Source organism: Momordica charantia (genome assembly GCF_013281855.1).
Source record: "Momordica charantia cultivar OHB3-1 chromosome 7 unlocalized genomic scaffold, Mcharantia_2.0 BLBB01000007.1, whole genome shotgun sequence".
In the NCBI taxonomy this organism is placed as follows: Eukaryota; Viridiplantae; Streptophyta; class Magnoliopsida; order Cucurbitales; family Cucurbitaceae; genus Momordica; species Momordica charantia.
The window spans coordinates 15,126,220-15,151,467 of NW_028275165.1; the positions used below are offsets into that span (position 1 = coordinate 15,126,220).

The 25,248-nt window shown below is 36.1% G+C and overlaps 1 protein-coding gene and 1 long non-coding RNA gene across 2 annotated transcripts; both read right to left on the reverse strand.

Moving 5' to 3' along the window:
• Positions 1-1,381: 1,381 nt before the first annotated feature.
• Positions 1,382-2,954, reverse strand: LOC111016219 (UDP-glycosyltransferase 75C1). Its single transcript, XM_022291521.2, has one exon. It carries the CDS (start codon positions 2,879-2,881, stop codon positions 1,526-1,528), a length of 1,356 nt encoding a protein of 451 aa, XP_022147213.2. The 5' UTR covers positions 2,882-2,954; the 3' UTR covers positions 1,382-1,525.
• A 13,606-nt stretch (positions 2,955-16,560) lies between these two features.
• Positions 16,561-18,270, reverse strand: LOC148210435 (uncharacterized). Its single transcript, XR_015792336.1, has 3 exons — positions 17,755-18,270; positions 16,981-17,048; positions 16,561-16,895 (listed from the first exon to the last, which is right to left on the reverse strand). It is a non-coding gene; the product is annotated as an uncharacterized LOC148210435 (long non-coding RNA).
• Positions 18,271-25,248: the final 6,978 nt, after the last annotated feature.

The following is a 25,248-nucleotide window of genomic DNA, read 5'->3' on the forward strand; positions in this document are numbered from 1 at the left end:
GTCCTTACTATCTTTGTTATTCTCTCCATAATATCTCACTATTAATTTCTCTATAACTCTTTTTTTGTTGCAAATTTCTTTAAAAATATTAGATAATAAAATTTGTGAAAATAATTTAAAGTGGGTGAAAAGACTAAAAGGGGAAGCTGGTGGTAGTCATTGTGATAGGTAGGTGCTTGTCTCAATTAAAACTAAAGAAGGATGAGGTGACCAAATGACCTACTACTTGCATGAGGACTAGGCCCCAATTTTCCATTTTTTTTAATATATATATTATTGCAGGAATATAAATACTATTTTATTTATTATTTATTGTTTGTCACGTTTTGTCAAGCATCATTGAAAGATAATTATTAATAAAAATAAATAAATTATTGTGTGAATAAAAAGAATATTTATATTCTCAAAACCATAAATAAATAAATAAAAAGAATATGTATTTTTTTTAAAGAAAATAAAAAGTACTGGTCTAGTACTAGAAGATTTTTAAAAAATAGCCGATTGGTCATATTCTTTAAGAATTTCCTCAATTTGGTCATTGATCTTATAAAATTCTCAATTTTACCGTATTAAAATTTTCTTATTTAGCTCCTTGCTTCAAAAAAAAAAAAACAACAACAAAACAAAACAAAAACATAAAAGCTATAATTTTTTGACGTAAAACTTTGTTTTTGTATATAAAAGACATAAAATTGAATGTGTTATAAAATTAATCAAATAAAAAAATAAAAAAGATGCGTTAGCTATGATCCCAACCAAGGACGCCAAAGCTAATATATTTAAAAAAAAAAAAAAAAGAATGCGCTAAAAAATAAAATGAAGGATATGTTAGTTGCAAAACGAACCCAAAACGCGAGGCTAGGGCGCTAAAAAAGGGGAAAAAAATGGTGTGTGATACTTGAAATTCAAACACATGACGTGAGTTAAGGCAGGAAAGCAAGAGAATGGGAAAACCACTCAGTCAAATTGTATTTTGTTTACAAGATAACTGAGGTTCAAATTTCGATGTTGATGAAAATATCGAGATATCGATTTTACACATATGTTGATGTTGATGGATATTTTAAAAAATATTATGGAAATTATGCAAATTGATGAAAATTATTTTAATTTAATTAACAAAACTTTATAAGTAACTCAATTAGGTTATAATTAGTCACTTTTAACCCTAATACGTAGAATATGAGTAACTTATCTATAGAAATATTGATGTGGTTGGTGTAAATGTTGAAACAATATAATAAAGATTGATAGAAATGATGTGAACTAGTAAAATATTGTTTAATTATGTTTTATTGATAATTTAGTTTTTAGTTTGTTAATTATTTAGGTGAATTACTAATGCCTAGTGCCAATGGTGAATATCACGTGATGAATGATATATTTTCCAAGTCGATCTTTTCCATATGCATTAGATGATATAACATTTAAATCATTCTAAAAACTAAAAAATAAGAAGTGCACTATTTTAAAACAGAGGTACCAAAATGACATAAAATAACAAATTAATCTCATGTAATGGTTACTAGAGGGCAGCCGCATTGGAGACCTCATCAACAAAAGCCCCAATATTGACGTGGGAAGAACCTCCTTCTCCAGTCGCTTTCTTGGCCAGCTCCTTCCATTTTCCGACATTCCTCCTCAAAATCTCCCCCTCCGCTCTGGGATCCATCACAAGCTCCAGGCATCTCTTGATCTCCCCTCGCTCCACAATGTCATCACCATTTGCCCTCAACCTCACGCCACTCTCCGACAACTCCTCGATGATCTTCGCATTGGTCCCCTGATCTGTCCACTGCGGAAACGCCACCACCGGCACCCCACACGCAATGCTCTCGAGCGAAGAATTCCACCCGCAGTGCGTCACGAAACACCCAGTCGCCGGATTCGACAAAATCTCCACCTGCGAGCACCACGATACTATCTTCCCGCGCGCCTCCAGCTCAGCTCTGCAGCTGACTGCCTCGTCCTCCACCCCATTTACGGTTTTCCTCATCACCCAGAGAAATGGCCGCCCCGAGTCCAGCAGCGCTCCGGCGATCTCCTCCAATTGGGGCTTCGACAGCGCCGCGATGCTCCCAAATGACACGTACACCACCGACGACTTCGGCTTCGAGTTCAGCCAGGCCACGTGGGCTTTTGTCGAGGCATCCGACGGAATCTCGCGCTGAATCACCGGCCCAACTGTGACCAAATCCACATTGGGGATCGCTCTCAAGGCGTCGCGCTCCAATTCCTCGAACGAGTTGATCAAAATCTTCAAATGGGGGTCTCGATTGAGGACGCGGAAATGGGCGTCGAAGAGTTGGAAGACCAGAGAGTTGGGATTGGCCGGCTCGCACAGGGAGGGGAGCTCGTCGGAGGACAGCAGAGGGAGGCCCGGCAGCTGAATTCGGCCATTGGGAATTGAGAAGAGTTTCCGAATTGGGTCTCGGTGGGCGTGGAAGAAGTGGTGGTAAATGGAGAAGACAGAGGCGGACTGGTTCCAGAAGAGAGCGGAGGGGAGGTTGAAGGAGAGGGCGAGGTCGGCCATCCATGGGGTGAGGAGAGAGTAGAGGACGAAGGTGAAGGGGCGGCGGGCGGCGGCGGCGGAGAGGACGATGTCGCGGACGGCGGCGGAGGCGTGGCTTTGGAACTGGGAGAGGAAGAGGACGACGTCGTGGCCGGGCTTGAAGCCGTCGTCGAAGGAGTCGGAGAAGAAGGCGAAGGAGAGGCGTGGGGAGGAGGGGAGCTCCGGGAGGCGGCGGCGGACGGAGGAGGAGGTGGCGAAGGTGACGTGGAGGCCGCGCCGGGAGAGGACGGTGGCGAATTGGAGGCCTGGGTTGAAGTGGCCGTGTGTGGCCAATGCCACGAACAGAACGTGTCCTTCCTTTTCGTACATCGGACTGCTGCCACTTCCGATAATTTCGTTGTACTTTGTGAGTTGCAGTTCTAATTGTTTTTATACTGAGAAATAGAGAGAAAAGAAAAAAAAAAAAAAAGTTCTTATTACGTGGACGAATTGTATTTTTTTTTTAGAAAATACTTGACTGGTTATTTGTTATTGGTTATGGGTTGGCAAACAAAAAAGAACCGAATGATTACGTTTATTGGTGACGTAAGGCTGATGATGTGAGCAAATACGTGTCAGTTGTAGCCGTCTTTCAACCTTTTTCCTGTGAACAAAATCGTATTTTTACAAACAACCTAAGAAATAAAGCGGCTGACTGTTACAAAAATTTGAAAGCGAAATAACGAGAGATGTGATTCCAACATTTTTTTTAGTACAAATTATGAACAATAATTGCTCGAAAATTATTTTCTATCAGTTTCTGTTACACAATATGGACGGTTTATACTCATTCTCACTCATGTGGCTCGTTGGTTTTTTTTTTTTTTTTTTGTGGTTATAAAGAAAAGAGTGGAATTTCTGCTTATTCTTCATGTTCAAACTCGGTATAACTTAGTGGGACAGTAACCTAAAATCTTCAATTTTAGAAGGGCGTCATATTTTTTTAATATACATTTCTTAAAATTTTCTTATAATATTTAAACACTATATATATAGTTTACTTGAAAATAAAAAATCCATAATTAATAAGTTGATGACTTTCTCTAAAAAAGGACCCTATAATATTTAAAACTTATTTAATCTCAAAAAGGTATTCTCTATAAATTTGTTATTGAAAGTAAAAGTAATACAAATGATGAAATAATAGAAGAAATGATAGGTATAGACAAATCAAAAGATAAAAAAAAATAGTAGATAATGTTATGGTTGAAAATGAAGCATGTAATTAAATAAACTTACCAAACAGTCGAGCTGCTCGTCATTTTCAATAGGGTGGGTGAACAATAATCCACGACTTCCCCCCTTTTTTCACTTTTTCCTGCCCGCTACACCTCAACGCATTTAGGGGAGAATCAGCTAGCTCGTGAACACCTAAAAAGGAATATTTATTATGGCTAGCAGATTAGCAGCTAAGTCTGCTTATAGTTCCGTTGTCCATAGCCATAGAAAAAAAAAGTATGATGAAGCCAAATGCTCTTGGATGGGCTGGATTGTTCTCGTATTCTTTGGGTTTTTTAAGTAGAGTTTTTCGCAAAATTTTTAGCTGCTTGATATGATAGCCCTTACTAATGTAGTGTCTACTGATTGGGTCTTGAATTAGAAAAACAATTCAAAATTCAAAAGAGCTCCGCGAAGGGGCAATTGAGCTGCTCCAACGATTCTACCCCTAAATTGGAGCTGTAGTATATTAAGGTCTCTTTATCAAAGTATTGCCTAAGAGCCATTCGTGCTCGTGTTTGGTGTGTGTATGTTTAAGTAGTGTCGTTTGTAAAATTTAACTAAAAGGGTGTGTGTGTGTTAGATGCAGATTTCTGGCAAGTGGACTCCATTGAGATTCGATCTTGAGAGTTGACGATAATGAGCCGAATGATGCGAAGGGTGTGTATAGAAACCTTGCACTAGTATAGTGTTGTGGCCAACACATTTCTAATACTTGAATCAGTGTTTTGAAGGAGGTGTGTTGACATCAAAAGGACTAGTCTTGCATACTTGCATATGAAGTATGTAAGGTAGGTTCTAATATTTACATAAGAACTTTAAAATGTCAACCTGTCCACCCTGTTGGTTTGTACCTAAACCGACAACATATGCTATACATACAACCAATTCATTTGGTGTCAAGTTTGTCTCATATCATGTATGCATGATCCTATGTCAGACATTGGGTTAGTTCCACACTTGGGGTGAGTAGCTTGGTCGAGATGAGGTCCTCAGCTTGTGACTCCAAGATAAGTTTTGGTCGATCATCTTTTTTGGCTTGGCCAATTCACTTGTTCGATGTAGCTTTCCAATGATATCCACATACCCCAGTTGGGCTATCATGTGTAGGAGTATTATTTCTCCCTTAACCATAACAAGGTATATAACAACCATAAGTGTTATGGGGAGATAAAAGAAGAATAGACCAAGCGATGGGGGTCGGAGGAAACTCGAGAGAAAGCACGAACCAGGAAAGGGGGCCGGCACCCGACGACTTGGGCCGGCCCCTGGCCGACCAGGCCTCGACGCCGAGGCCTCCTTGTCGCCAAGCAGTTCTCGGCCCCCAGCCAAGAACTGCAGCTGTTCATCCTGACCGTTTCGCAGTCCCACTCGAAGTATCTTGCCTTGATTCTCGATTTGACCGAAAACCCACAACGAACGAGCAAGCCCGAATATTGAGATGTATGAGGATTCGACTAGGGTAAACCCTAAAGGGATGAGAACTCGACTTCTATAAATGGAAGGGGGAGCCAAACCCTAGAGGTAAGCCAAAATACCCTACTATCTACACTCTAACTCCATTATCCATCTACTCTCCTTGCTAACTTAGACATTGGAGCTCGTGTGACTGGAGTCACACCGGTTTAGGTTTGAGGTTTTACAGGTTCTCTGTTTCCTGATTATCAAGTTTGGTGCTAACCTGGGAAGGAACCGGGAAAGCATAATTCGCGCATCAACAATTAGCGCCTTTTGTGGGGACGATTCAGATCCAAAAGTCGAGACGATCAACAAGTCAACCGAGAACTGTTTGGACCCAGAAAGGGCAATTCAGATCCAAAAGTCGAGACGATCGATAAGTCGACCGAGAACTGCTAGGACCCGAGAAGGGACGATTCAGATCCAAAAGTCGAGATGATCAACAAGTGAAACAGAGAACTGCTCGAATCCGAGAAGCGACAATTCAGGTCTAGAAGTCGAGACGATCAACAAGTCGACTGAGAGCTACTCAGGATCCGAGAAGGTCTAGGGTGAAGCGAATCGACAAAATACAGGACAGATCCTAAAAAAAACAAATCGACATGAATTCTGGAAATAAACCACAACATGCTGGCAACGAACGTCATTTGACTGGGAGGCTGCCTTTACCCGAGACAGCCGAGGGTGAAACAGGTCGACAATTTCCCGAGCAGGCCCTGGGTGATACAAGGCGACAAATTCTAGGGCAGAAAGAGCAACAAATAGAAATTCCTAAACAACAAGAGAACAAGTGGGCTAATTTAGAAAAGAAGATTGTACGAGTGAATCGAAACATGTCTCTCATTATTGAGAGACTTGAGCAACAAGAGGAGAGTCCACCAGCACTAGTACAAGATCCACGAAAGGGCAAAGCTCCCACGAGTGGAGACACGAAGGAGTCGACGAACAGCCCAGTGGCACGGAGTAAACTGGTAATTGGAGGGAATGACAAACCACGGAATGATACTTATCGTCGGCGGGAACCCCGACCATGCCTCAAGAACACCACGCTACATAAAGAACAATCGCTTAGCCGACATGAGCATACAGAAAGATCACAGAAAGACAGTAAAAAACGAAAAGACAGAAGATACGATGTTGAAGAGATTATAGAGCAAACAAATTCCCCATTCGTGGAAGAAATAATGAGAGAAAAGATCCCTCCAAAGTTCAAACTCCCTACTATAAAGCAATACGATGGCTCAACAGATCCTTTTGACCATTTGGACGTGTATAGAGAATGGATGGATCTCTATGGGATGAAAGAAGCAATCAAGTGCAGAATGTTCTCTTTCACGTTAACGGGCACTACTCGTGTCTGGTTTCGACAATTAAGAAGAAATCAATCTTCTCCTTCAAAAAACTAGCCGAAGCATTTGTCACGCAATTCGTTGGATGGCAGAATAGGAGCCAACCTGTGACTTACCTCCTGACCATAAAGCAAGAATCAACTGAGAGCCTCAGAGAATATATGGCTCGCTTCAACGAGGAAAGACTACTAGTCAAAGATCTTACCGACGAAATATCACTACTCGCTTCCCTATTTGGCATAAGAGATAAAGAACTGTCATTCTGCTTTAGAAAGAGAGCTCCAACAACCTTCTTAGAAGCATTGACTCGAGCTCAAAAATATATGAGCATAGAAGAACTACTCCATTCAAAACGGGGTCATGACAAAACTCAAGACCGGTTGTATTAACGAGACCTTTTGGAAAAATTTACTCTAACGACAGACTCACTCGAGCAAGAATCGGGAGAGAGTAGTGAGTCTTGCATGGATGCTACTACGCCATCTCAAGATGATGCTTGACGGTCTGATCACACATAACAATATTTCTTTCCTTTTTGCCTGGTTAATAGTTTAGGCTTAATTTTTTACAATTGCTTATATCATTTACTTCGTTTAAAATCACGTTTGGCCCTACATTTTAGAAAATAGTTACTTGCTTTTGGTTCTAGCATGTGATATTTGATTAATTCTTTACTACTTGAGCATTTATCTTTATTCTACATGAAAACTCCTCAAGTGGGGGCATGGGTAGATTAATCAATAGCTGGTCAAAGAGCTCAAACAGGGACAGACCTAGAAGCAGGCCGATAGGCTAAAAGCCAATCAGTGAAACCACGGAAAATAATCCCGAGGTGCTGAAAAAGGCATACGTACAGGCCCAGTAAGGTTAAAACAGAAAGCAGGCAAGCCAAGTACTCTCAATGAAACCCACAGGTAAAAAACCATGTGGCAAAAGCCAAAATATGTTAGAAACCCGATGGTGTTGATTTAACTTGGGGTAAAAAACCGCAGAAGCCAAATATGTTAGAAACCCAAGGGTGCCGACTAAACTTAGGGTATAAAAGTCATAGGCAAAAGCCAAATGAGTTAGAATTTCGATATTAACTCTGAGGTATAAAACATGGGCAAAAGCCAAAGAGGTTAGAAACCCAAAGTACCACTGGTCCTGTTGAAATTTAGATCCCAAGGCCAAAATCTAACGGTTAAAACTAACCGTATAGTAGTGTCTAAGAGACTTGATTGCAGCCAACTACAACAGAAGAGAATGGAGGCTACGACAGCCAGCCCATAAAACGACAATTGACAATAACAAAAGGGTATCGATTGGACTCAGGGTATAAAATCGTTGGCAAACACCAAGTAGGTTAGAAACCCAAGAGTAAACCAAGAGACTTGACTATAGCCAACTACGACAAAAGGGTATGGGGGCCACAACAGGCCAGCCCATAGAAAGCGACAAAAGACTTGACTATAGCCAACTACGACAAAAGGGTATAGGGGCTATAACAGGTCAGCCCATAGAAAGCAACAATTGACAACGACAAATACTCTTAATGCTAAGAGACTTGATGGTAAACAACTACAACAAAAGAGAATGGGGGCTAGGAAAGTCAGCCTAATTAAGACGACAATCAACAGCGACTAAAAATAGGACTGTTCCACAAAAGTAGTCATCCACCCCAGATAACAAATACTCTCAACATAGAGGCCTTAGGATGCTCTTGGTTTCTATTTTAAGAGTTGGGGCTACTGTTATGGGGAGATAAAAGAAGAATGGACCAAGCGACGGGGGCTAGAGGAAACCCGAGAGAAAGCACGAACCAGGAAAGGGGGGCCGGCACTCGACGACTGGGCCGACCCCTAGCTAACCAGTGCTCGGCGCCGACCAGGCCTCGACGCCGAGCAATTCTCGGCCCCCCCGACCAAGAACTGTAGCGGTTCATCCTGACCGTTTCGCAGTCCCACTCGAAGTATCCCACCTTGATTCTCGATTTGACCAAAAGCCAACAACGAACGAGCGGGCTCGAATATTGAGATGTATGAGGATTCGACTGGGGTAAACCCTAAAGGGATGAGCTTGACTTCTATAAATGGAAGGGGGAGCCAAACCTTAGAGGTAAGCCAAAACACCCTACTCTCTACACTCTAACTCCATTATCCATCTACTCTCCTTGCTAACTTAGGCATCGGAGCCCACGTGGATGAAGTCACACCGGTTTAGATTTGATTGGTTTTGCAGGTTCTCTGTTCCCTGATTATCAAGTTTGGTGCGAACTTGGGAAGGAATCGGGAGAGCATAATTCGCGCATCATCAATAAGCATAATTGAATTTGATAAGATATTACTTATCTCCCTTAACCATAACAAGGTATATAACCGATATTTTCCAAAAAATAATTCTTAACTTGATAATTTCCATCAAGTATTACGAGAGAGCTTGCTTCATCTATTCAAACTATAATTTTGCTTTTATAAATAGTTGTTGCGACCCTACATCATTTTTTAATAAGATTGGATAAATATTTGGAGTCACCTGAAGGTAGTGGATATCAAAATCGATTTAGATTCTTGTTGAATCATTATCATGAAATGAAAGAAAGTAGACACGATTTTTTTAGGGGCAGGAAAATGACTTTTGTAATTAAGTGTGAAATGGAATTATTGCTTTCTTTAAGGCAGCTGGGCAGGGACAACGTCACAGGGTAGCGATAAAAAAGGCAAATTTTGGGCATGTGCATCGAAAGTTAAATTGCAAAAAGCAAGGAAAGTGAAATTAAAAGAGCTGTGTACTGCTGGACTTTTCAAATAAATGAACCGACAGATTTTTGGCAATGTAAAACATGTGATTGTATGGTTATTATACTGTTATAGGCTGTGCAAATAAAGTTTTACATTGGTAAGTGGAAAAAGTAATTTATGACATGTATAGATGAAGATAATTATCAATTTCAATTAGTATTATTTGTGAGGTTTTTTTTTGATAAAATTAAAAGCTAAAGTCGAGAGGGTTATGTCTAAGACAGACAATATCATATTGGAGATATTTGAGAATACTGTTACAATCATGATATTAATAAGTATCCATTGAGACGTTGACATTTCCATCAACATTTTCATGTCTCTTTAGGTTCAACATCGATATTTCCATCCTATTAAAAAATTCAATACAATATGAAAAATATCAATATATACATAATATTAATCATTTAAAACTTATTTAAAAATTGAAAAATGTTTATTTGCTAATTGAAATATTTTTTACAATTTTTTAATTTCTTTGACTTTTATATAAATATTCATGGACATCAATATTTTATCAATATTTTCATGAAATTAACGCTTCGATATTTCTATCTACATCTATTTATATAATTGTTAGGGTTGTACATCGGTCGGTCTCGGACCAAATAAGAGAGATTGTTTCCGATGGTGAGAGGGAAGAGGAGAGAGAAAAAGATTTTTTTTTTTTTTGTATTAATAATTATTGAGTGGTTTTTGAGAAAACCCACGACGCTACTCGTTTTCTTCAAAAGCTCTTGGCATTGATGGGAGGGCAGGTGTCGAACATGCAGCGGCGCAACATGATCATTTTACAGCAATTGTTTTTAAATTAAGACTTCGATCCTCTGTCGATTTTTCCTTGTTTTGATCTTTCGAGGACAAAAATTCCTGGATTGATATATGGTCTAATAGCATATAAATCAATGAACCATAGAATAATTATACAAAATAAAAAAAAATACTTGTCTGTATGCTACTAGAGATTGATTTTTTGGAAATTTATGTACACCTTTTTAAGTGCTACGCCGAACACATTTTAATCCTTAAATTTGTATTTAAATCCATAGTATTTAAATTAAGTTGTGTTTAGTTGAGCAAGTGAAATGTCTCTTACCCGAGGAGAATTAAAATATTTATAAGATAACCTTGAAAGTCAACTCAGCCACTTTGTCAATCTCTACTTAGTTGTATACTTTAGGTATGGCGAGTTAGTGTTAGGCTTAAGGCAAGTAAACAATGTTATTTGAATTATTATTCGATTATGTTATTTGAATTAAGATATAGTTTACATCATATTATTTGAATGGAGTTTTCTATTTGAATTATAATTTGGGATTAGATGAGTATAAATAGATTATTAGGTTTGTATCAATACAATTCAATGAAATAATTGAACATGGAATCAGAGCTTTTCTTTGAAGAATTGTTTCAAAATGGGTTGAAGTCTTGTTTTTGTGTGCATTTCTCAAGGCTTGCCTAATATTTTCTGTGATTGTTACCAACGTATAGTGATATATCTTCTTTTGGTGATGATTCCATCGTACCATGAACGGCAATGCAGGCCTCACGTATATTCAATCTTGGCCCCAAACCATTCCCTGAATTGGAAATCCCCCATGGAACGACTCTTCAGTACGATCTGGGAGGACAATCGAAGAAGTACATAAAGTATCAGCCTAACGATATCGAAGGTTGGATGGATGACCTATTTAAGGGAAATACTACCTCCATGGCAAGGAGGATAATGTAGAAAGAGAAACATGACTTATCGTTGTGAATTATCGACATTAGTTGGTATTGATATTAGTTTGGTTTGGTTTTGAATTTTGTTTTGACTGTTGATTTTGATTTTGATTTTGGTTTGGTTTTAGTTTTCGTTTTCGCATTTATGTTTGATTTTGATTTTGATATTGGTGGTTTGGTTGTTGGATTTGAATTTGGTTTGGTTTTGACTTTGGTCTGGTTTTCATTTTGGTTTTGGAATTGTTTACGAGTTTGATTTAGCTTTAGTATTAGTTTTGGAATTGATTTTGGGTTTGGTTTGGTTTTGATTTTGGTTCTTGGTTGGCAATGGCATCAGCGTCAGCATTGATGTTAATGAATTGGTTTAGGTATTGGCTTTGACATCAACGTTATTGTGCAAACTCACAATCTATGAATTTATCCAAGATTATATTAGATAATGTTATTTGAATTATTATTTTATGCCTTTGTTGGCCAGTCTACTTCAAGTTGGTTGATCTATTGGCTGATCCATTAGTTTCGTGTGAGGGTTCACATGTCCTAGTCAAGCTCCAGGTGGTCGACCAATCCAACTGAGTACCTAGAGGAATATTCTCTTATCCAATAATATTTGCTTACCTACAAAAAGATCAAATTGATTGATTCACTTGAATTTTCTTTAGCTTTCAAAATATAGAATAATTCTTATATCTGGTTAATATAAATTTTTGGTTGACCACCGTTATATATTTTTGACAAGTAAGAAAGATAAAGGGTAAAAAATAAAGAGTATACATATATATATATATAATTACTTTTCAAAAAAGAAAAGTCGTCAAATTTTCCTATTTACAGATCATAATTAAGGTAAATATTATTCTAAAAAGTAAAGAACTATTCTTAACAAAAAAAAAAAAAAGGGAAATTCACTTGACAAGTAAATAGAATAGAAATAGACAAGTAAAGATAAATCTAACTTTAGAAAGTAATATCAGCTCATGCCAATTGACAAGCACTTGTATTGTTGTTTGCAAGTTCAACTCAAAGAGTGCCTCTTGGGGGAAGAGTTAATATTCACCTATTGCTTGACGTGTGAACCTATAATTTTTTTTTCTGGAGTACGGGACGGGAATCGAACTCACAACTTCTTAGTTTGAGATATATGTCAATTACCGTTGGGCTATGCTCATTTTAGTGTGAACCTATGAAAATTGACATGTAAAAGGCTTAAAGAGAGGAGGGGTACATGAATGGTTAAGAAAGATTTGAAAGAATTGATAGTCACTACCTATACAAACAAGGTGTACTTTCCTTTTTGGTGGCTCAATCATAAAAACTTTAAAGTTAAGCGTACTTTAAATTGAAAGAATTCAACAACTGAACATAGATGGAAATTTGGTAATTAAGCTTGTTCCTATGGAATATTTATGTGAACGGGTTTCGATCTAAAATAGAGTTCGTGGTAAAATTTGGGATTTAGTGAAAAAATAATCAATTTGGGGGTGTCACGATAAAATTAAATGGAAGAAGAAGAAGAAAAAGAAATGTAGAATTGATGTTGTTGGTCTCGACAGGAGATGGGAAACCAAGTACATAGAAGTTAAGATTTTATTGTTGAGTTTCTTGGGGTTTATTAGCTATGGGTTAACGTCTGTAATGTGGAAATGTAATGGGTTTTGGTAAAAAGGAGTTTTCTGGGCTAAAGAAATGCAAAAGAAAGTGAAGGAAGAAATGGAGAAAATCGACCATTTGAACGAATAAGAAGAAGAAGATGAATAGTTGTTGATGAGAGAGAAATAAATTATGGATTAAAATAAATAAGGTATAATAAAAATAAAAAGAAAAGGGGAGAAATAGCTTGAGATGGAGTGAGATGAAGAGAAATTGAATGGGTTTTGTGGGACCCACTTGTAAGTGTTATGAGAGAGAAAGAAGTGTTTTAATAAAGAAAGATAATGAATTATGAATTGAATATGTGGTTATTAATGAAGAGAGAGAATGACATGAAAAATTGGATATGTGGATTAATTTGAAACATAATGTGATTTATATTGGAATTAAGAATATGTTGAAATTATATTGGATTAAAGCATGAATTGATTTGATATTGAATCGACATCTTAAGTCGGACAGAAATTGGAGCAAGGGACGACCAAGTTGAAGGATTTGTGAGTGATTTATTTTAGATGTTTTTAGAAATATATTATGATTAAATTTTAAAAAAGTATATATTATGTATGTTTTAGCATTTCTACTCAGAATTAAAGAAAATGTGTTAGAAAGAATTATTTTAGAAATGTTTTTTAGAATTGAGAAATGATTTATGATTTAGAGAAATCTCTAAGAAAAGTTATGAAATGTTATTTAAAAAGGGATTTCATAAATGATTCTAGAATTTCATGAAATGTTCGTTGAAAGAAAGGTTTTAGAAATGATTTGAGGAATTTAGAAAAGTTCTTAGAAAGAAGAAGAAAAGAATTTTAGAACAGTTTATGAGAATAGTTTTCAAACCACCATGTTATTGTATCAAAGTGTACCCGTATGCTATAAGAATGTATTTCTATAGTATACCCAGAACTGGAAGGTATTTGGAACCATTTTACTCTGCACATTGAGAGAATTATTCTGCTATGCGTATTGAGATTACTCTACGTTAGTAGATCAGAATAGAATATGGATACATATGTGGTGTTCAGTTTTATCTATCTGTTTTATGATTGAAGAAGAATGTTTTATATGTTTTAGATTGTGTTTTAGAGCAGGTTGAGAAGTTGGTGTAACTAGGTTGCAGGGGAGGTAGGGGAATGTCGAGGCGATTAGAGCCAAATCCGGATTCCGAATTTTGAACTTAGGAGCGTTGTGTTTTCAGTTTGCCTAGAAAGAAAATTGTTGTTTTAAGTTTGATCTTGAGAAAGTTTATTGATTTTTTAGTTGCTCAAGTTTTATGAAATCTAAATGAGGATGTTTGTTACTTCAGTTTTGTGAAGTTTGTTTTTAAGAGCTGAATTTCAGTTGTTTATGAAAGAAGTTTTACGAGAATATTTTCTTATTAACCTACCACTCACTGAGCTTCCGAGCTCACTGTTTATCTTTTGTTTTTCCCAGACTGTATCTGAGTATCTGACTTTTTGAGTTTCAAAGAGAATTTAGTTCAGCTTCTGCCATCCAGAGTAGTTGAGGATTTGCATATCACTTTGTACGTACATGTAGTTGTTGTAAAACTGTTAACACCTTTTGATAAAAACGAAAGTATAGAATTGGATGTAAGAATGGTTGTTCTGTAAAGATTATTATTTTATTGTGCATCCATTCAGAGTTTGTTAGTCAAAGTTAAGAAGAAAGTTGACCATGGACTTTGTAGCTAGTCGGGGTCTGTGGTCGACACGACTCGTTCTGGGACTAGTAGGTATTTTGGGACGGGTCGTGTCAATAATATTATTTAAACACATGATAAATTGATTTTGGTAAGAGGTAAATCTTGTCGAGGTCGACCTTGACTAATATTTGTTGCATAAACAATATTCAAAAATATATATTTATTATATGTTATCTATGTAAATGCCTCTATATATTTGTTTTATATCAAAGATAACAAGATAACTAATCATTTTTTTCAAATTCAAAAAACATGGGTAGGAGATCCGACATCAAATTTTAAAGAATGTAATAAGGTATCTTATCTATTGTGTTTCAACTTATATAATAATAATATTATTTTATTATTTTGTAAAGTCAAAGTTATTGATAGTTGATAATCCAACCATCGACAATGTGTCGGTGAGTGGTCAACTCAATCAATATTTAAATTGAAATATTATACCGTATTTTTATTCTATAATTTGTTGGCCTTATAATATATGCCATTTGGGCGAAGGACCGCTTTTTGAAAAACTTGTTACTCTAGTCTGAGTCGTTATCATGTAAAATTACTTTTTCGTCCTCATTTTCTTTAATTTGCTTCATATTTATTATTTATATTTCATTCTTTGCCTTCACTATCAAAACTTTGAGTTGATTTTTTTTTTTGTTTTCCTCTTTCTTTTCTCTAGACTTAAAATCAAAATACTCAATTCAATTCAATCGGTCGAAATTGCTAAACTTAGAAATTAAAATTCCACGAAATCTGCTGCATAATCAATACCAATTCTTTAGAAAAAAAAGAAAAAGAAAAATAGGTGTGGTCTTATATTGACAAACACGCCATGTATATTGGTCAAAAGAGACGATCGACCAACTATGGATTAGCATATCCTTTCTAAAATTCTCAAGTGTTTTTTTCTAATAAAACATGTGAAACTTCTTTGAGAAGTATTATATTGTGTTCTTTACATATGCCATATATAGGTCATATACGTGCTAAAATATAAGCATCACACAACGTGTTCTTATGATTAACACTGTGAGATAGGACTAACTATTGCATTTTATAAAGAGCATCACATAAATGCTCGCGTGAAAGACCAACATGATCTTATAGTCCACATGAACACGTTAGAGTTTATGATCGTATTACTAAGTTATTTGATCATGCTACGCGATGGTCAATAATGCCCTATGATTGCACGAATTAGCAATTATGTTATAGTCCATCTGACGGGTTAGTATTTCATCATGTACCTATTTCATTGCGGGCCCAATGCTTGGTGCACATATGAGTGAATATCCACATGATGAATAATATATGGCCCTTGCTAGTCGTATTAATGCTTGTATCGTCGCATTAATATATAAACTTAAAACCATACCATCTATTCGTTAATCAAACAACTGATGAGGAAATGATGACAAAAATTAAAAAAAAAAAAAGGAATTCAAAGGTTAAAATAGTTATAGCTTATGGCTAACAAAATTTATCATATAAACTCAACTCAGCAACTTTGATTCATTTATCTAAATTCATAAATATTTATACTGATAAATATTCAAAGTCGCATGAAATTAGGTAGGAGATTTCAAATCGATTCAACAAACTTTGCTCAAAAAAAAAAAAAAAAAAGATTACTTTTATTTGGTTACGTAAGGCTGATGACGTCAGGACCTACGCGTCAGTTGTCGCTTTTTTTCAACTTTTTTTTCTGTGAACATAATCGATTTTGTACAAACAACAAAAAATAACGAAGCTGCTAAACTGTGAGAAATTCGAAAGCGAAATAAAGAGAGATCTGATTCCCACATTTTTTTTTTCAGTACAAATTATGAACAATAATTGCTCAAAAATTATGTTCTATCAATTTGGACGGTTTATATTAATTCTCTCTCTCATGTGCTGTTTTTTTTAGTGGTTTATAAAGACAAGAGTGGACATTCTCTCGTGTTTGGTGTGTGTACGTTAAGTAGGGTCATTTCTAAAGTTGGGTGTGTGGAATATCTTGATATTATATTTATTGCGAATAAGCTTATGAGAAAGAATATTTTGAATTATATTCTCACACCGTATTTATAGAATACACTTGGTAATATCAAGACTTTGTTAAACATATTATCCAACTAAGAACTGGAGCGTATGGGTAACAACTTCAAAAATCCATCAGAATATAATCTTGTTTCGGACAAAATGGCAATCAATTTCAATGTGTTTCGTGTGCTTGTGAAAAGTAGGATTAGAAGCAATAAACACAACAGTCTGATTATGATAGTAAACAGCCACCGATGAAAAAGGAACAAGTAGGTCAGCAGGTATCTAATGGATCCAAACCAACTCACTCATGATAGTAGCTAGAGCACGATACTCGACTTCGGCAGATGAACGGGAAACAGTGGCTTGTTTCTTAGACCGCCAGGAAACTAAAGATTCACCAAGAAATACAAAGAAAGCAGTGACCGAGCGCCGTGTGTCTAAATAAGAACCCCAATCAGCATCAACAACAAAGGCACAAAGATTAAAAGAATAAGACTTTTGCAGTAAAATGCCCTGTCGAACCTTTTAAGTATCGTAACAAGTGATGAACTGCATCTAGGTGGCCAGAGCATGGTTGTTGTAAAAACTGACTAATAAATTTATGAACAGAGAAAGAGACATCTGAATGAGAAATATGCAAATAAAGCAAATGACCAAGTAAAGGATGATAAACAGTAGCCTCCTTATGAGAATGTGGATTGCCAGCAGATTTAGCAACCTTAAGATTAGGATCCACACAAAAAATAGCTAGACGAGCTCCAAGAAAACTAGTATCTTCAAGGATTTGAAGACAATATTTCCGTTGAGACAGAGACATGCCAAGTGGAGAACGAGAAATCTCCAACCAAGAAAATATTTAACAAATCCTAAATCTTTAAAATGAAAAGAAGACCGGAGAATGACCTTAATAGATTCAAGTTCAAGCAGAGATGGCCCAGTCAAAATTATATCATCAATGTATACTAATAGGGCAACAAATGAAGAACCACACCCTCGTGTAAACAGAGAGTAATCATGAGAAAATTTTGTAAACCATTAGCGAGATGTCTGCTTTAGACCATAAATGGATTTATGAAGTTTACAAACAACTGACTCCCCCTAATTACTAATTAATTGAAGTAGGTGAATAACCAAGAAACAAAGACATATAGACTTCTTCAAATAAATCTCCATTTAGGAAATCATCATTAACATCAATTTGATCAAGAGGCTAATCATACGATGCATAAAAAGTTAACAAAACTTTAACCATCACAATATTGGCAATGGGGAAAAAAGTGTCAATGAAATCAATACCTTATTGTTGATTAGAACCCTTAGTAACAAGACGTGTCTTATAACATTCAACTGTGCCATCAGCTTTGTATTTGACGCGATACACCCATTTATAGCCGATAACATGTTGCCTAGGGGAAGAAAAACAAAAGACCAAGTACTGGTGTGCTCCATTGTAGTAAGTTCATTATCCATAGCCTTGCGCCATAGTGGAAACTGAACAACTTAATGAAAATAAACAGGTTCAAACTCTACAGAGACACAAATCGTCTATGATCAACAAACAAGTGGTCATGAGAAATAAATTCATCACAACATGTGTAGCATCAGGCCGTGAAGATGAACCAGTGGATATATTTTGCAAAAGGTTGCAATGAAAATAATTCAAATATAAAGGAGGATGTCGTGAGCGCTGGGAGCGACAAACGCAAAGGGGCATAACAGATCTTGAAGTGACACCATCAGATGGTACAACAGTGCAAGAATGGACATCAAAATGTAAGGTGATAGTATTCTCAATGTTGCCAATATCCAGAGGTAAGGCTGCAGGACCAAAATCAAAATGTGATAAATCACTATCAGCAGCTGCAGGTCGTGCGTTGAGATCAACAATAGGTTGTGATGTGGTAGGATTTTGTGCAACAGTGACAATACTTAAATAGACATTTGTTTTTACAAAATACAAACTACGAGTTTAGGGCAACACACCCAACAATAGTACCCACACTCGATAGAACCTAGTTGTCGAGGACACTATGAAAATTTGAAAAATAACAAAATTATGAGTTATACAAAGAATTTACTGCGACATTGTTATAATTTATGCAAATTTACCTTCACAGGTTTCCAAATTGTAGTACTGCGAGATTGTTGAGTAGAATGTTTGGCTTGCCACATTTTCAATCATCTAAATAATTTGAAACATTAGAATAACATAATTGTAAAAATTTCAACTATAAGAGTTCAAGGCACTTACGTGTTAATGATTCCCTTATAATTTTCTTCAATCTTACTCCTTAGAGAGTCCAATACATAAACAAAATTGTCTCGGAGATGAATAACAAACAACTTCCAGTGAAAACTATTAATAACCAACATGATAATATTATCAATCATGCATGGATAAAAGAAACTATAAATAAGTAAAATGAAGTTAAATTGCTAGCTTACCCGCTGTTATGTGGGATGAGTACTACTTGTTCTAAGTTACTCATGTCTAACCTGTTGGCTAGATGTCTGGAACAAGTTTCTTGAGACATTATTTATGGTACAATGTTGTCTAGGTCAACCACCAAGAACTTCTTACGTGTCTCCTCCTCACATTCATTCCAAAGATACCTAAAAATATAATTGTAAAACATTAAACTTCTTAGTTAACGAATCTAAGATATGAAATAGATTTAATATACTTACGCGATGTATGTGAGCACACACATATAGCCTATTTCAATCATCTCGTAGTATTGCATGATGTCATCACGTGTTAAACTAATGATCTTCTCTCTTCCGAATATGTAATCACTAATATTGAATCCAATGACATCCTTGTGGTTCATCGTACGCATGGCATATTGATTTAGGAGTTTAATAGTCATATGGACATCAATATGTTTAGATGATTGTGTTATTGGCTTCGACGTTCGAGGAGAAGGAACCTTTGACAAACAAAATTACAAACATTTAACAAATGAAAAATTAAAACCTCACTCAAGTTAGAACAACACATACCTTTTTCTCGTCATCTAAAATTACTAGTCTACGAGGCCATGCCACGAAGCTACCAATGGTTTGATTTAATGTCTCTATCTCCCCCTTAACAGGAATTGGTAGTGTAGCATTTTCACCAATGACAATGTGTACCATGACTCTCACATTGTCCACACCTAATGACACTCCATGAATTGTTGGACATCTTATTTTTTTGGTTTTGAAAAAGACTAAAATCTAATAAAAAAATGTGTGTTTTACTTTAAACGGATGAATAAGGAAAATAAAAGGAAAATTTTAGGGCCGTTTTGATAATTATTAAGGGATCATAGTCTTTTTTTTTTTTTAGAAAACACACACACACACACACACACACACACACATATATATATATATTAATGAAAGAACTTCTTATAAGTACTTTTGGAAAGAAAAACCAGTAAATGCCCCACACTTTATAAGTGTTTTTAGAACCTGTTAAAATATTTTTTATTATCTAACTTCTAACGATTTGGTTCAAAATTCATTTCAAAATGACCCTAAAAGACCAATTGGTTTTATTTTGAAAAAGAAAAGAAAACGTAAAGAAACAAATTTTGCCAACAAAAGGAAATGATAAGGCAGAAAAAATCACAAACCCAGAGGGCAAATAAAACTAACATATAGAAATGGACATACATTACAATTTACATGCTATGGAAAGAAAACTAACATCATGACCATTAAAAACCAACATTATATGGCATAAATATCGAGAGCAATTAATATAAACTATCATCTTCAAAGACATCTCCAAATACAATTCTTTAGTAAGAGATAAAACTCGAGAAGTAAAATAAATGGACGATTTCGGTAATACAAAAACACAAGCCAAAGAAACCAAGAGAACCACAAAAAAAATAACACGAAATGGTTCTAATTATTCCAAACCTACAAATTTGCATGCTTGGCCTTAGGTGCAAGTATCTCAAATGAGTGAACAACATGATTATATTTATACTAAAAAAAATGATGAGAAGTGAAAACACAGAGTCCGAGTTTGCAAACAATTAAATTTGTATTATTTGATTTTATTACCAATTGACCGAGCTTCAACCTAACTACAATTTCCACAGAAAAAGAACAACACAGCTTCTCAAAACAAAATTCAATCATTCCTCACAAAAATATCCTTTACGGCCAAAAGAGGAAAAAAAAAAAAAACAAAGCAGTATCCACAAAACCCACAATTTCAAAAGGCCATATGAACAGGGGATGCGAAACAATCGAAAACAGTTGGTGGGTGTCGACCAAACCCTAGACAAATTGCAGCCATTTGTCAGTATAAATCATGAAGTAATAGAGATTCTAAAGAGTCAATTTGAGTATTCTGACATTCATAAGAAACTTACCCACTGCACAAAAGGATGGATTCCGCTGTCGATCAAAGCCATGGAGGTCGTCGTCCTCGTTACTATCGCTGTCGATCGAAGCCATGGAGTTCCCCATCCTATGTTGTTGTCGCCATTGATCGAAGCTTTGGACTTCGACTGTCGCCACCAGACTCGCTATTCTACCTATTTCACGCCACAATGAGGTGAGAGATAAAGACCACAAAATTTGGTGGAAAGTTAGTGTTAGGGTTAAAAATAAAATTTGGGCCACTTTTGATGGCGGGCCCAAATGATGATCTACTATGTCGGGCCTTGCCCGACATTGAAATATAATTTCTTTTCTTTTTTTATTTTTTAAATTGTCCGTCATTGTTTCCTTCGTGTTTTTTTGTCCGTCATAGTTTCCTCCGTATTTTTTTTTCTGTCCGACATTAAAACTCATATTTGTTGTAGTGAGCATTGGAATCAGAAAGGAGTAGAAAACGACAAGCTGACAGTGACAGAACTTTACACTGGGAGTTACCACAGTAACTCAAGGAATCACCTAGAAGTGAGAGACGGGGCCCACAAGATTTGTTTGTTGCCCCAAAAATAGAACGGGGTATAAATGCTCACATTTAAGGAAGCCTTCATACTTCACTTTTCACATCACCTCACCCTCACTTCAAGAAAACCTCCCAAAACAAATCAGTTGTTTGAAGAAGTCAAGAGGAAGAGAAGAGCACTAACTGAAGCAGCAGAGACAAAGAGCATACCGACCCACTTGGAGCTGAAACCTTCAGCTCCACTTCTTCATCCTTGATTCCATTTTCCATTGCATTTCTTCTTGTCATTTCCTTGCTTTCCTTTATGGCCATGCGTAGCTAAACCCATTTGTAAGGGGGAAATGTTGTGAACTCTTTTCTTGGGCTGTAAATCGTGTTATTTGTGTTAATGATGATGAATATTGAGTTGAAGTTATTTTTATATTTTATTTTCAGCATGCTTGATCACCATTGTTGGAATATCTCCTTGTTAACTCTTGAAAAATGGTAATAGGGAGTGATAAACTTCAACTCATGCTATAATTTACTCGAGTTAGATAGTGGATACTTATAAATAGGGCTCACCTAGCACGGTTATAAACTGTTATTATATGTTGTTGAGTTTGTCTAAAAATCCTAATAGCAGAAAACCTGAGACGTCTGGGAAGATTCTGTGTTTCTTTGGCCAATATTTCAATATTTTTAATGCGATAGCATCGTTGCTGTACCCCAGAAAAAGCCACATTAATCTTTCCCCCTTACCCCTTTAAAAGTAGTGGTTAATCTTTTGATTGTGTACTTTCCTCTTAAAACTAAGTGAAGTTAATTTAAGTTCAGATTAATTGCATTCAATGAGAACTGTAGCATTTATTTCTGTGATTGCCCATTTTGTTTACGTTGTCCAAGATATTGTGTTTAAATATTAGTTGTCTTGAGCAATTTAATTAAAGTGTTTAGTGGGCAGTCCCTGTGGATTCGAACTTTTTATTACTTGCTACGACGATGGCGTATACTTGCACATAAGAGACACAAAATCGTTCAACAATTATGATGGGGACGATCAACACAAGAAAACTGATGTAAAGTTTCTTTAGAAGCGAAAAAAATTAGTAAATCGCAACTCAGGAACGTTGATTTCCCTTGTTCATAAGGGTAAAAAGAAGTTAAACGGCTGCTGTTTTTTAACGTTTTAAACTCGAAAACCGTATTTTAAGCTTATTATAGTATCCAAAACCTTTCATTTTAAGTTATCTTAGGTTATACATGCACATAAGACGTTTTTACATCATTTAGAGTTGATTGCTAACGGAAATTGCACTTTGTGCAGAAAAATTTCGAGCTAGGCGCCTGACGCCTTCCCCAATCCCGAGATTACCCTTAATGTAAAACGCACGTTTTGGTGTGATTTGAAGCCTTCTCAAGCTCTGACACGTGTCTTCCATGCATTAAAGGTTGCCAATTGAACAATTAACCAACCAAAAGGTGTTTGAAATGGATGGCTCTCCCCAAAACTCTCAACCTTCTAACCACCTTGAAGTCCCTATAAATTCAGTAGCTCATTCTCTTCATTCATCATCCCGGAGTGATCATTTTAGCTTTAGACGTTCCTTCTCAGCTTATTTACGTTTTCTGTTTTAGTCTTTGAGTTGTTATTGTTTTAAACCTTGTTTATTTCTAGTTTACCTTTTATTTTTAGCTTGTTAGTCTTGAATTGTAAGTTTAATCTTGTTTAATTAAAATTCCAGCAAGTTCTTTGTTACTCTTATCTCTCTCTTTCTCATTACGAAGTTATAATCACTCAACCTTGAGGAATCGACCGAGTATTGCTCCCCAATCTTGAAGGAGAACGGGTTAGGGTCATTCGGGTTACAACTCCATAATTTTTAGCTTGTTTTAGTTCTACTCATCCTTTAATTATGTTGTCTACTTCCATCAACATTAAATTCTGTTTTTCCTTTATCATCATGAGCTAAATTTATTTTTTCCAAGCCCGGTTATGGATAGTTAGTTAAAATTTTTAAAATCGAACAAGGCAAAAGGTGTTTTTTCTCCCATTTTATCACTTAAAGTTGTTTCCATAAGTTGAAACTTGATTTGGCCAATTAATGTTTTAACCAAGCATCAATACTGAGAGGGTTGATACATTTTCACAACTTTACTGATTTAACTTTAGAGAGGAATATTTTAGACATAAATATTTCTCTTGGGTAGCCTAGACATAGGACCTCGACCTAAGGTTACTGTTGGTTTTTACTAAATTAAGTTCCTTTTTCTAATAGACATATTAGGAATGGACTTCAACCTTCAAAATCACTTAAACATAAGAAGATGGCGAAGTAAAATCGAAGAAAATTTATGAGAGGCATCCGGCACCTAGTTGGAAAAAGTTTGCATAATCTTAGCTAATTTGAAGTAACTGAGCTGGGTTTATTGCATTGAGTTTTTAAATATCAAAACCAACATTATCCTTACTATTTGTCACCCCAAATTCAATTACAAAGTCACCGATCATTAACATTTCCTATAAAAAGACTTCATTTGTCCCTGAAGATCGATACTTAGAATACTCGTTCCGTTTTACTACTTGTGACGGGTGTACACTTGCACTCTCATTTATTTTGAATCCAAAATCCCAAACAAGCGTTATCATAACAAAAAACCTTGATAGCCTTGGAAAACTATGTTTCAATCATCTTAACAAACGAGGAAATATAGACAAGATATCATATTTATGCCGCATAAAGTATACCCAAGTGAAACGGGAGAAATCATTGACTCAAAAAATATGTATATTCATCAGTAGTAACTAAAAGAGCCCCAAACATCACAATGAACTAAATCAAACACAAAATCTGAAACATGATTATTTGCTTGAAAAGAAAGGCGACGTTGTTTAGCCAATTGACATATATGGCAAATATGAGAAGAATAACCATTAGAAAAATTCAAACAATGTTTGAACAAAGCAAGACGTGCAGAAGAAAGATGTCCCAAGTTTTGATGCCATGTACCAGCTGTAACAAGGCTAACAACGGTAGAAGCATGCTAAGAATCATTGGAGGAAGATGATGGTAGTATAAGAGAATAAAAGTCGATTCAAGCATTCAAACTTGCCAATCATCCTCAATAGTAACTTGTCCTAAATAAAGCAAGATGTACCAGAAAATTCAATAGAGAAGTGACCATGTTGAAGTAGAGCACTCACAAAAATTTGGATTGTAAGTGAATTCAAGAATGAAGAGAACATCATGGAGAATAAAAGTATCTGACAACCGAACAGTGTCAATAAATTTGACTGAAAGTCGAGAAAGTGTTGGTAAAACTACTGTGATGTGAGAAGCAGGACGCATATCAATAAACAAGAATCGTTGATGACATATATGACTAGAAGCCCCAGAATCAATAATCCAAGTGTTGAAATAAGTAGCAAAGAGGAGAATACCAAAAAGTAAGTACCTGCAACATGAGAGACTGTAGGTGTTATATTCTCCGGTTATGTAGTAAAAAGATGAGATTGGAGCATCTCCATCAACTGAAAATATTGGCTTGAGCTCAAGCTATTAAAAAAAGAATGTTGATCTAGGGGTGAACGTGCGAACCTGAAAAACTGAGCGATCGGTCGATTTTGCCAGACGTCGGTTCCACATCAGTTCTGAAAATTCAGAACCGACTTAGTCGGTCGGTCGGCGGCCTTGGCACAGGCGATACCGACCAACCGACTAAAAAATATTATATTAATATGTTATATATATATATATATTTTTTTTTTTAGTTATTAAAAAAAAACAATTATACCGAGGGCTAGGGTTGTTCTCTTCTCTCACCCTCTAACTTTTCTGCCGCTGCCGGCCCTCAGCCCCCCCTTGCCCTCTCACTCTCTCACATCTCACTCTCTGTCCTCCCTACTGCTG

Coding starts and splice junctions, on each gene's coding strand:
- LOC111016219 (XM_022291521.2), bottom strand. CDS start 2,881: ATGTACGAAAAGGAAGGACACGTTCTGTTCGTGGCATTGGCCACACAC.